Source organism: Malus sylvestris, chromosome 5 (genome assembly GCF_916048215.2).
Source record: "Malus sylvestris chromosome 5, drMalSylv7.2, whole genome shotgun sequence".
In the NCBI taxonomy this organism is placed as follows: domain Eukaryota; kingdom Viridiplantae; phylum Streptophyta; class Magnoliopsida; order Rosales; family Rosaceae; genus Malus; species Malus sylvestris.
This window is the reverse complement of record NC_062264.1, coordinates 12,501,693-12,514,976: the sequence shown is the minus strand read 5'-3', so window position 1 is coordinate 12,514,976 and position 13,284 is coordinate 12,501,693. Positions and strand designations below refer to the sequence as shown.

The following is a 13,284-nucleotide window of genomic DNA, read 5'->3' as shown; positions in this document are numbered from 1 at the left end:
AATGTGATTATTCCATGTTATATGATTCAATTGAGTCATATAGGAACGCTTTCCTTTATTACGCTCGATACTTCGGCCGAAGATTCCCGAATCATATCTTAGAGTATTCATCCTCTCATAACGAGGATTAAAGATCCCTTGTTGCGCATTCACTTGCCTTCATGACTAAGTGGCTTAACCCCAACTATGCCGTGGACACCCGCGAATGGAGTGACTTTGACATAATCAAAGATCAAGTACTTAACCACAAGACAACGATGATGCCTCAGGTCAAATGACTACTTACATTATTCCAACCATTAGAGTTACTTGCTTGACATGTGAGTAGACCTCCATGCAAGTACTCTCGTTCGATTGTGTTCAGTGAACTCATTCCCTTAATGAGCACCTACATACTTGTCTTAGTGTCACCACACGAATGGGATGAGACTTTCCATCCTTCTAATTGAAGCAGACATAGTATGTACCGGTCTATGCATTGTCAGTATCCCTCCGACAATCCTATGACCAGGAACCTTTTAGACATGATGGTTATGTGAAGAAGGTCTTTGTAGTCTAACTTCATTAGATTACTTCTTCAATCGATCCATTGTCCATGGATTCACTATTTAGGACATATATCGTTTATAGAGATAGTCCTAATTAGTATCTTTGCCATTTGATGTATAAGAGTCATCTATACATTCATTCATTGTCCTGAAAGGTTTCTTCCAAAGATTGACTTTCAGGGTATATTTCCAACAGGATTCTTCTTAACAAGGACAACATTTGCTACCCACGTTGGATAATTGACTTTGCGGACGAAGCCTATGCCTTTGAGTTTTTCAACTTTTGCCTTCATTGCCTTGTACCGTTTAGCGTCATAAGATATTCGCTTCTGTCTCACTCGCCTGGTCTTGGGGTCAATACTTAAGCGATGACAGATGATATCGGGAAAGATGCCTGGCATGTCCTCGTATGACCAGGCAAAGACCTCAGTGTTCTCTTGCAAAACAAGATTAATGCCAACCGAATAGGTGGTGACAAGGTGGTGCCAATCTTCACCATGTGATCCGAATAATCTTTTGAGATAGAGATTTTCTCCAACTCTTCAACCGGGTTGTGCTTGCTGGGTAAAAGAGTCATCTCGAGGATCGTCGGGTTGACTATTGCCACTGTGAAGATCCAAGTTGGCTTCGTCTGGGCTAGTATTTATGACTTGGTCATGTATAGAAAGGGTTTCCTTAGACACAGGCAGGTGTTGTTGCTTAACCGAAGTGTTGTAACATGATCATGCACTAAGTTGATCTCTTCTGATGTAACCATTAACGTAGGGGGTTGGAAATTTCATCAACAACATATATGTGGATACCATGGCCCTGAGATCATTGATGCCTGTGCGTCCAAAGATGACATTGTATGCCGTTAAGCAATCAACCACCAGGAAGTTAGTGGTAATGGTAGCTGTGTAAGGGCATGTACCAATGGTGAAAGGTAAGTGTATGCTCCCCAAAGGTTGCACGATATCATCGGAGAAGCTTATGAGAGGGGAAATCGAGCGATCGAGCAAGTGTTCAGCTACATTAAGTGCCCTGAAAACTTCAGCAAACATGATATTGACCGAAGCCCCTGTGTCTAACAGGATTCGTCGTACTTCAAAGTTGGCTATGTGAGCTTCCACGATCAGTGGGTCGTTGTGAGGGTAGATGATACCTCTTTCTTCCTCAGGGTAGAAACATATTGGATCCCAGTTAGGCTTTTGATACTTACCTCCCCTGATGTCTTCCACGTGAAACACTTGGTGGCCAAACCTTAAAGCTCGTTCACTATTTTTCATGGCCCTGTTGGAAGATTTAGATATGGTGTGCCACCACTTATGGAATATATCACATTTACCTGGCGTTGGTTACGGTTACCCCTTGGAGGGTGAAAGAGGAATTGATCAATTTTTCGTTCACGTGCCAAAGCTTCAATATGATCACGAAGGGTGATACACTTCTCACCGTCATGGCCGTTATACTCGTGGTAGCAGCAAAACGTGCCTGTGTTCTTCGTGGGCTTGTAATCCGGGTGCCTCGGCTTTGGCTTCGGTATCAAGTGTGCTATGCTAGGGTAAATGGCCACGCATGTGGTGTTCAAAGGTGTGTATGTCTCATACCTCGGGGTAGGGGCTGTCCTGACACGTGCTTGACCTATTGTGTTGACTGCCTAGGGTCGGGGATTATCATGGTGATACCCTTGGTTATCGCGGTAGTGTCCCTTACTCCTTTTACTAAAATGAGACTGGTGAGAATGGAAATCTTTCCTTTTGCCCTGAGATTGATATGTATGTTGACTTGGCAAAGTATTAAGTAAGGCAGGGGGAGGCACTGCTGCCGTTTGGAAGATCGAGGTCTTCTCATTTGGTTGGATCTGGCTTCCACTCCCTACTTGCTGATAAGGGGTGGTTGTGGGGGGTTTCCCTTGATATGTCCTTGCCTCGGCGGAGGCATGGTTGTAAGCATGTGCCATCACCTTAGAGTAAGTCTTCCAAATGTTGGCATTGATCATGTACTTAAAGAAACAATCACGTAGGCCTTGAGGGCGATCTTGTCATCTGCCTCAGCGCAGCGAGAATACTCATGGCTGAAATGACCAGCATACTCTCGTAGTGACTCGTCCGGCTTCTGGCGAACAGTGTACAAGTTATCTGCAGAATGCAAGCGATCGGTCTGAAAGATGTGTTGAGAGACAAAGAGTTTCCTCAGTTCCTCAAATGAGTTTACTGTCTTAGGTAGAAGAAGGAAATATCAGTTTAGAGCTTCGCCAGAGAGGGTGGAGGGGAAAAGAAGACATTGCTCTTCGTCGGTGTGCATCTGATATGCCATGGTGGACTCAAAGAGGTTAAGGTGATCAATTGGGTCATCCCTTCCAGTATAGAGTTGTAAACCAAGCTTTTGTTTTGTCTTCGCTTGAAGGGGGGTGTCGAGGATCCTCCTTGTGAGAGGGCCAGGCCTGGGTTGGTTCCAGTCAGGTATCTCGGCTTGACATTCGGCCTTCAACTTGTTTACTTCCTCAAGGAGCTGTAGGATATGGAGGTCTTAAGTGGAGTCATGTACCACTGAGATTTTCTTTCGTAAGTCTCTATCGCCTCTTGGAAGTAGGAAAGTTTGAGCAAGGGCGTGTGATTTTTCCTTGGACTTGTTGTACTAACTTCTAGGACGAGTCTGTCGGAATACCTCATAGTCCCCTGTACCTTCATGTTCCTCTAGGACATGTCGTTCCTTCCCTAGATTGGCAGCTAGCCTGGGTCGTGGGAGGGGACCGAGTCTTTCATTAACCCTTGGGTCATTGATCTTCGAGCATATGTGGAGGGGATTCTCTTGACGTTGCCTTAGGAAGTCTCGGCAGTCACGATAAACGGCTTTCGATCCTTCCAACCCTTCTGCAAGGAGGTGTCTTCCTCCACTTCTCCTGCTTCGGGTCGAAGCAGCTGGGTTGAGAGAAGTCTCATGTTGATCAATGTTTTGATGATTAGCTCGCTCCTCATCAGGGATATCCATGTCGAAGGAAGGTGACCCTCCGTGTTGGGGGGCACCCAGATGATGGTTAATGTCCATAGGGGTAACAAGCTCGCGTGTTTGAGTACGCATAGTTTCATGGAGCGTCTCAAAGAGCTTCTCATACTGCTCATGAAGGACTTCATTCTTCATTGCTATCTTGTTGTTTTGAGCTTCTAGCTCATCGACTTTAGCTTGAAGAGCAACCCTCTTTCCTTCCTTCTTTCGTTGCTTCGCACTAGGTGCAAGAGGGGTGTCATTATGTGTGTTATGGCTTCCTTCGCTCCTCATGTCGGAGAGGGATGCCTGGTCAAAAGAGAGTGTACGAATGGTGGAAACCAACTTGACAAAGCTAAAGAGAATGGGAATAAGTGTCGTTTCCCACAGACGGCGCCAAATGTTGATGCATAAAATCAGTGAGGACTTTGGTACAACAGAAATTGTTAAGTTTGTGACCTTTGCTAGATTGCTCCGGTCACTAGTGTGGATAAGTATGTAAACGGATAGGGACAGGGAAGCAAACACAAGATGTACATGATTCACCCAGATTGGTTACGTCCACGGAGTAGAGGAGTTCTCATTAATTGTGAAGGGTTTACACAAGTACATAGGTTCAAGCTCTCCTTTAGTGAGTACTAGTGAATGATTTAGTACAAATGACATTAGGAAATATTGTGAGAGAATGATCTCTATTTATAGAAGAGAGTTTCTAGTTTCATTCTGACATTGACACGTGTCGTGTTGTGATTGGCTTCTGATGTTGACACATGTCGCACTGATTGGCTTTTGATGTCGACACATGTCGTGCTGTGATTGGCCTCCTGGTTGGAGGGAAACTCTTCTGGGTCCTTGACGGTATAACGTTGACCGGTGCTCAGTAGTTTCAGGATTGGTCAAGTATGGAACAAACACATTTGATTATCAATTAAAATGTAGCAAATTAATTTATTGGTTAGGACATTGTGTGAGGATCCACAAGATATAGTGGCAAATTATAAAAACATAAAATTAGATATAGATTAAACCTTTTGAAAGAAAAAAAAATTAATAAGCGGCATACGTCATTCATTAAAGAATGAATGGCACTTGGCAAAAGTTTACAATCAGATGAAGAATATGATACTAAGAGAACAATACTTGCAAGCAAAAAATGAAAAATAAAAATTAATAGTCACAAATGTTGAAAGAGCTGAAGGATCCATAGAAATCACTTAGCATCAAATGTTGGAAGATCATGTGAAAGATTAAACTCTTCATATTGAGTGTCTGAACTAGGGCCGGTCTTGAGAATTTGAGGCTCTAGGCGAGCTTTTGAAGTGTGGCCCTACAGTTTTCTGACCCTTAATCCTTTGTACACTAATATGTATAAAAAATAATTCGCTAAGTGTATGAAAAAAATCTAATTTTACATCAAATATCATTAAAAATTAATTTTAAAAAAAGAAAGATATACAAGCATCATTTAAATATTACACGTCTTGTGTTTGTAGACGCAAATGTATTAATTAAGTTTACATAATCTAATATTTTCAACCAATTCTTTTTCAATTGATAAAATAACTAACTCATTCAATATTTCTTATGACATAGTTGATCGAAGATAAGATTTGAACTTCAATTTTAAAAAACTTCTTTGCACAGAGGCAACTGTAACTGGTATGGTTAATAAAAATTATATATCAAAGACTCAGGGGCTCAAAGACTGTGAATTTCTTATTTAAACATACATGAAGTTTGTAATATATATATATATAATAAAATAAAAATTGGGGGCCCCTCCTAAGTGGAGGCACTAGGCGGCCCGCCTACTCCTACTAGCCTCAAGACCGACCCTAATCTGAACGTTGTAGGGACAGATATCGTAGCTACAAATAACCTCATGATCCCAAAGCACCATTTAATAGTAGATCCAACAAACTAAACATCACACCTCCATTAATCTAGTGTAGAAATTCCCTAAATTGACATCACAATAACAAAATCACATATAGTGAAACTATACAAACTCGCCTAAAGAGATTTTATAGTATAGACAGCTCTAATTGAGTTTTTATAATCATTACAAGTAGGGGTGGGCACTTGGAACCGAAAACCGAAACCGAAACACGAATCGAATCAAACCGCACCAAACGGTTTGGTTTTGCGGTTTTGAAACGGTTTCGGTTTCAAAACCGAACCGCGGCACACAAAACGGTTTGGTTTCGGTTTTGGGTTTTCAAAACCGCACCGAAACCGAAACCGCACTTTTTTATTTTTATTTAGTTCATTCAACTAGGTTTAGGTTATACTTATACATTTGGTTTGCGGTTCTGGGTTTGCGCCTCCTTGCATCTCCGCATCTGGCCTTTGCGAGCGACCTGGTCACCTGACTGCGTGCGAGCGACTGCCTGCGAGGCTGCGAGCGACTGCCTTCTGCAACTGCTTCTGCTTTTGCAGCTTGCTTCTGCTTCTGCGACTGCTTCTGCGGCTTGCTTTCATCTCTGCCTTGCCTCCAATCTTGGAGTCGACACACGCAGAGGTAAACATTTCTCATCCTGTCTTCAATTTCATATATGTTGTTAGATTAAAGGGGAAAATATGAGAACAAACTCATGCACTGAATCATGATTGATAATTTAAAATGTGCATTTCTTTCGAATGTTAGGCAGGTTTGGGTTTGGCAAAGTAAGTAATTTTTTTTCGAAAGTTGAGATATTAGTATCAAAATTGTCTGGTCTACTTGGGTTAGGCAGGTTTCAGTGCTGTACACTAGTTTTTCTATGTTCGTAATTTCGATTGTAGTAGAGGAGGAAGAGGAGGAGGAGGTTTTTTCTGGGTCCGGTGAGTTTATGTTTCTGTTTCTGTTTGGTTGCCGAGAAAATGGAAGAAAATTGAATAAAAGAATCCGATATTTTTCACGTTTATTTGGTTGGGATGTTTGGAAATGGAGAAAACGAGGTGAAAATCGAAGATTGAGGAATTTGTATTTTGGGAATGAATAAAATTTGGAAATTAATTTTGGTGCGGGGATTTGAAGAGGGAGAATATAAAGGTTTTTTATTGAAGGCGACGATGGCTAGTCAAGGCGGTTCTTCGAAGAGAACAGAATTGACGAACACATCGTTGCAGGACAAGAAGAAACCCTCTGATGCTAGTAACGGAGGCCCTTCAGAAAATGGTGCAAGGTTAGTATTAAATGAGAGGAAAATTTACTTCTTGGCATACGATCTTATTGTGGTTTGCTCTTTCTACATGATGATTTATGCATTTATAGGGAAATTCAGACATTTGCCTGTTGTGGAGAATGGAGAGGTCATTGCTTTACTTGATATAGCAAAGTGTTTATATGATGCCATTGCTCGAATGGAAAGAGCAGCTGAAAAGGGAAAGGCTATTGTTGCTGCTGTGGAAGGTGTTGAAAAACATTGGGGCACATCTGGTTCTGGTTAGTAGAGAGTTTAGTGTTTTCTTTAGAACTTTATGTCAGAGTCTTAAGATATTTTTGCAGTTTTGGTGGAATATCTGTGTTTTTTTTTGGTAGACTTGCGTGATGACGAGTAGTCAGTTTTCTGAAGAAAAAAAACAATATTAACTTAATGCTATTTTTTCTTTTGCAGTTTTTTTGTGCAGTTTTGTGCAGTTTTTTGGTGCAGTTTTGGTGCAGTTGTGGTGTAATTTTTGCTGCTGTTTTTTGTGCAGTTTTGTGCACAAAAACCGTTTGAAACCGAAACCGAAACCGTTTGAAACCGCACTGAACCGAACCAAACGGTTTGGTTTCATTTCGGTTTTGGCTTCAAAACTGCACCGCACCGCACCGCAAAAAGTTTCGATTTCGGTTGTGGTTTCACTCGAAACCGCACCAAACCGCACCGCGCCCACCCCTAATTACAAGCACTTAAGAAAGCGGACAAAATCCACCCATCTAATTCACAGCAAACCCATCACAGATTTCATATGGCAAGGAAGCCCCAATCATATACCCAGCCAAGGGAGACATAAACACCATAGAGCGAAACCAATGAGGTAGATCTGGCAAACAATCAGACAAACCTTGTCAAAAAGTAGGGACACACAAATCTAACACAAAAGACTAGAATAAGAACTTGTGAAGAGGGATTCCAGGGGGAGACCCCCAAAACCTTTCTTGTTTCTCACGACTCTCCTTGGTATTATTTCCTCTTATTATGTGGCTACGGTTTTGAAAGAAGTAATTTTTTTTTTAAAATTAAATTAGAGTGTTAGATTAAATTTGGATTTGATCAAATTATATACATAATGTGCGTGTTTGAAAATATGACTAAATATAAGTGTTATATTTGATGTTTTGTAATCACATATCAACTTCGAGAGGTATCAATTGTATTATAAATTGCTATTAAAAAAATTGTATTATAAAGTACTAGAGTAGAACCCTCATAGATTCTTCCCCTTTAGGAGGAGGAGGACCAGCCACTTGGTTGGTATTTTGGGTGAGGTTCATGATTTGTAGCTAATTAGGAATAATTGAATAATAAATCAATTAATTAGCTAATTAATAGAATAATTTCCTAATTGATTAGCTAATTAATATAATAAAAGAGGAATGATTTGGGAGTTACCTTGTGGAGAGGATTTAATGAGGATGGATGAAATAGGTTTTGAATTGTTACCTATTTTGGGCATTTTTGACTTGGTTGAGAGATGATTGCCCACTGCTTGCGCGTAGGAATCCCGATGTGCCTCGAGGGTAATTTTGTCCTTTTGACCCAAAAATTCATGTTTCGTCTTATGATTATTGTGGCTACTTCTAGGAATCCCGGCATAAGCCATCATGCACCTAGTTATACTAGGGCAGCCCGGCTCATCCACGTCCGGATATTCGGAGTGTAAGTTTATCCCCTGCCTTGGAGAGAAGACTGATGCGAAAGTTAACTTAACACACAAATTTAACCCTCTTTTGACAATTGTAGTATAAGTATAAGTAGGGATTGTTCTGGACCGGGGATTAGGAGGGCTTGCTAATAACCTCTAAATTGACTCAAAAACATAAAACTAAACTTAAAAATACTTAACAAGACTCACAAGACTCAAAGCAAACTTAAAATACTCAAAACAGCTTAAAACAACTAAATAAACTTAAACTAGACACTACGAATGACTTTGGACGAAAATTGACTTTTACTTGAATCAAAACATTTAAAAACACAAATTAAAACAGATTCTAACTAATTAGACACACTAAAGTAAAGGGGGAGTGAGTTTTGGACGAAGTTGAAACAAACAAACAAGTATGAAAAACTAGACAGATTGTAAAACAAATTTGAGAAATAAGATGATGGATGGGATAGCTAGAGGCTTTTTCTCCACACATGATATGTATGCAAACAACTCGATTTCCAGTTACTACTTCATTGAATTATGAACAACAATGCTCCAAATTAACTGTGGCATCACTAGATAACTCTCAGATTTTCCTTGTTTTATTGGATTGGATGACATCATTCGACAACCCAAAACCTTCTTCAAAAGTTCCCTACATGACTTCATAATAGAGATACAATCAAAGATCATTACGTTTAATGAAAATCATAAGCACTTGCAACTATGACATCATGTCGCTTATGCTAGGAATTGAACTTAATGCGATCGTTTATAAGCGACCTTCACTACATGTGAATATAAGTTTGTAATGATTTTGTGAAACTTTCTTATACTCTAGCAACGGATTTATGCATGCCAATTAAGTGTCGACCCTTAATTAACAAATACAAATAAGTTATCAATCAAATAGTTAAGCCAATTGCATTCACGATTCAAGAGTTCATAACTGGAATTTATCAAATCATATTACAAACATAATCATGGCTTTGAAATCACCCCTAGCTAAGAGGGGTTTAGCCACTCATATTCACAACAAAACGAAAGAAAATGAATTTAAACATCGGAAACAAAAGAAAGAAAACACCTAAACGTTCCAACGATCCAAGTTGGACAGCAAGCATGTCCAAGCATTTTCCTTCCCTTCCTTTGCTATGACACAAGGTGTTGGTGAGTGTTTGAAGGTTTGTTTATATGGAGGAATGGATGTAAAGATGAATGAATGTGTTTGGATGAAGGTTGTATTGAAATGGGGATCAATGATCAAGCAAAAACTAAACTCTATGGCTGCCACACACACTTCCTTTTATAGGGGAAGTGCACGGCAAAGAAGGTGAATTGGTGGTGTGTGCAATGATTCAAGGGTGAAAATGAAGTAATGATGCAAAGCATGGGGGTAAAATGGAGTGGTGTTGCAGCAATGAGTGCAAGGAGTGGTGTTCAAAAGATTCAAAGGTGAAAGTGAAGTGATGATGCAAAGCTTGGGGGGTAAAATGGAGTGGTGTTGCAGCTAGGGAACATGAATGATTGTGCACATGGTATAGAAAGGAAAGGGAGGTGGAATGGTGCAAAAATGAGTCAAAGGTGCAGCAAATGTCATGATGCACGGCATGGGATTCCAAAGGTGGTGGATGGTGCATCAATGAGTGCATGTAGTGGAGGTAAAAGTTGTATGAAATCTAATAGGTGAAAGGAACAAGGAGTGTGCATCAATTGAGTGTAATGATTCAATGTATTGATGCATGAAATCAGAAATAATGAAGGAGACAAGGGTGGTGCACGACAATGAAGTGTAATGAGTGTAATGGTGCATGAAATAAGTGCAAGAAATCTAGTGCATGAAGGGGACAAGGGTGATTATGCATGGCATGGGTGGAAAGGTGAGTAAGTGGTGAATCAGTGAGTGCAAGGAGGTGAAAGGATATTGTGCACATGGTAGACAAAGGAAAGGAAGTGGAATGATGCAACAAATGAGTCAATGAAGGGAACATGGATGATGATGCATGGCATAGGAATCCAAAGGAAGTGCAATAGTGGTGTACGACAATGATGGAAAAGTGAATGGTGGAGTGACACCCATTTGTGGCTGAGCTCTTTATCCTTTTTACATTAATTCTTCTTTCTCTTTAACACATTCCTAGCCTCTTTAGTCTTCAATTTCATCCATTCACCTTGCTCCATGCATATGCTATCCATTCCAAGCCCAAAACTGCTCCAAAATGCACCAAAATGCATCTTATTGCTTTATAAGGCCTATGGACCTACAAACACACGAAAATAGCTTAAAATACATAATTAACTAAGAAATAACAACATAAATGCATGAAAACAAGCTAACTCAATCGCATAAATATGCTCATATCAAAGACCCATATGGGTGTCGGGGAATTGGTTTACCCTCTCGCACTGGAGATTAATTAGTTTATCCTCTCGCACAAGAGAGCAGACCCATGTAAGTGTTGGGGAATTGGTTTACCCTCTTGCACTAGGGAGCATGGTTAGTCCCTCTGGGGGGCGTAATTCCTACAATGAGTCCCTGAGAAGGGTGCAGTCTTCTTTTGAAATGCAGGAGTGATCAGTTGTCGTAAGCATGTAGCCGAGCCAAGTTGCAGATTACCTCTGAATTCCTCATTGAAAAATGAGTGAAACGAACAAGAACTTAGTTGTAAGGTAAGAATTCCATAACAATTGGATAATCCTCGGCTTGTGAGGTGGTGCTTGTCGAGCAGCTTGAGTCTTCGGGCTTTGATGTAGTGGGAGGTCACACATGGTAGTTCCTTAGATTGTAGGTGTTCCACTGCATTTCGATATTTTTGTCGTTTCATGGTGGCGAGGGTGTAATTACTTTTGCTGCATACTCTGCTGATCTTGTACGGACCTTCCTAGATGGGATCCATCTTTTTGGACCATTCTTTGTAGGCAGTGCTGAAGGCTTTTCTTAGGACTAGATCTTCAGGCTGGAACTGCTGGATCTTGGCCCTTTTGTTGTAGCTGGAAAAGAGCTGCTGTTGGTAGGCTGCGATGCAGGTGATGGTCTGCTCTCTCTTCTCTTCTGCCAGAGCTAAGCTTGTAGCCATTTCTTTACTGTTTTGCTTAATGCTTGGTAGTAGAGCGGCGATACTTGGCTTGATGACATTGGGATGAATGATTACTTCTGAGCCAAATGCCAAAGAGAAATGAGTCTCACCGGTTGCTCATCTATTGGTGGTGTGATATGCCCATAGATATCCGGGGAGTTCGTCTGGCCATTTTCCCTACTTGTTGGTAAAGGATTTCTTGAGGCAATCGAGAATCATCTTGTTGGATGCTTCAGGCCGCCCATTGTCTTGAGGATATCCTGGCATGGACATGTGCTTTTTGATGCCATATTTTTGGAAGAACTTCGCCAAATCTTTGCCCACGAATTGCAGGCCATTGTCGTGACGATGGATTGAGAGATGCCAAATTGGCAATTGATGTTTCTTCATATGAAGCGCTCTATGTTCGTCTGAGTCATGGTTATCATGGGCTCTACTTTTACCCATTTGGTGAAGTAATCAGTTGCTACAATCATCATGCCTTTGCCCCCAGCAGCGGGAGACATTGGCCCTACCAGGTCGATTGCCCACTGTATAAACAATCAAGGACTCGTCTATGGGTGTAGCTCGCTAGCAGGTAGTACTGGTACCGGCTTGTAGCAATTGCAACGGTCGCACTTTTGCACTAACTCCTTAGCGTCTTGATGCATGGTAGGCCAGTAGTAGCCTTCATCAAGAGCCCTCTACACTAAAGATTGGCCTTCGAAGTGATTTCCACAAACGACTTCATGGATTGAGCTTAGAACTTTTAGGTCGATAAGGGGCGCTAGGCAGCAGAGATGTGGTCCAGTGTAGAATCTTAGGACGAGAATACCGTTCCATATGTAATAGCGTGCTGCCTTTATTTAGAGCTTTCTAGACTCCAATCTTTCCATGGGGAATGTGTTATTGACCACGTAGTCTATAATGTAATCTTGCCCGTTTGGAGTTGTACTAACCTGTGACACCTCAGCTACTGGCTCCGCCTCTATGCTTGGCTTATCTAGATACATCACTGGAATAGAGCATTTGAGTTGGTGGTCGAGGGCGGAGCCTAAGTTGGCTAGCGCGTCCACGTGACCGTTGTCTGCATGTGGAACTTGAGTGAGGGTGTAAGTCTGAAATGCCTCAAGTAGTCTGGCTAGTGATTAGTTAGGAATTAGAATGAATTGTGAGCTTTTTCACCGCTAAGCCTTTTGCCATTCGGAGGCTTGCTAGTAAGGCCTCATACTCTGCTTCGTTGTTGGATGCTTTGAGGCTTAAAGTGATCGCCTACTCGGGCATCGAACCATTTGGGATGACAAGGATCACGGCTGCTCCCGAACGTTTGTAGTTGGATGCGCCGTAGACATGCAAATGCTAGAAGTCTCCATCAGGTAGAGCAGGCGTAGCTAGGGCGTGCTCGGCTATCTTCAGGGCCGCTTTGTTGCGTTGCTCAGGCTAGGCGTGAAGGCGTACTTGGGAGTCATGGAGCTATTATTGGGTCATTCGGTTGCATCGTGAATGCATGGTAGGGAGCCGTAGAGCTAGAGTCATGTTACACGCAACGGGAGATGCTGAATTATCGGTATTGGGCCACTTTAGAGTTGAATTATGGAGCAAAGGTCGGCTGGGGCCATGTAACACGTAACATGAGGTGGTGTTCAATTGCCAGTACATGTTGCTCCTACGTAGAATAGTTTGGGGCGACGAGGACAAAGCTTGCTTTCGAGTATGTCATTCTAGTGTTCGTCTGCCCTTGGCGTGCCTTTTGGGCCGAGTTGTTGCATTCGTCAGAAAATTTTGCATCCGCCAGTGTCTACGCCTTTATCATCTCACTTTTGGATTGGGTGGAATAGTGCGTCATGAGGATGACTGCGAGCGTCTGAAGGTAA

The 13,284-nt window shown here is 41.6% G+C and overlaps 2 protein-coding genes across 2 annotated transcripts in view; both read left to right on the top strand.

Annotated features, from left to right (window-relative positions):
- LOC126622557 (uncharacterized) overlaps positions 1-13,284 on the top strand; it is a gene marked incomplete at its 5' end in the record, with an annotated part of 75,970 nt that overhangs the window by 50,695 nt on the left and 11,991 nt on the right. The gene's annotated exons all lie outside the window — the stretch shown is intronic.
- On the top strand, positions 5,591-7,800 carry LOC126621993 (CBS domain-containing protein CBSCBSPB1-like). Its single transcript, XM_050290629.1, has 4 exons — positions 5,591-6,037; positions 6,526-6,682; positions 6,772-6,942; positions 7,138-7,800. Exons 2-4 carry the CDS (start codon positions 6,646-6,648, stop codon positions 7,170-7,172), a joined length of 243 nt encoding a protein of 80 aa, XP_050146586.1. The 5' UTR covers positions 5,591-6,037; positions 6,526-6,645; the 3' UTR covers positions 7,173-7,800.

Bases quoted from the DNA above. Each gene is read 5' to 3' on its own strand.
- LOC126621993 (XM_050290629.1), top strand. From the start codon at position 6,646: ATGCTAGTAACGGAGGCCCTTCAGAAAATGGTGCAAG. The intron at 6,683-6,771 runs GTTAGTATTAAA...ATGCATTTATAG, and splicing joins CCTTCAGAAAATGGTGCAAG to GGAAATTCAGACATTTGCCT. The intron at 6,943-7,137 runs GTTAGTAGAGAG...AGTTTTGTGCAG, and splicing joins TTGGGGCACATCTGGTTCTG to TTTTTTGGTGCAGTTTTGGT.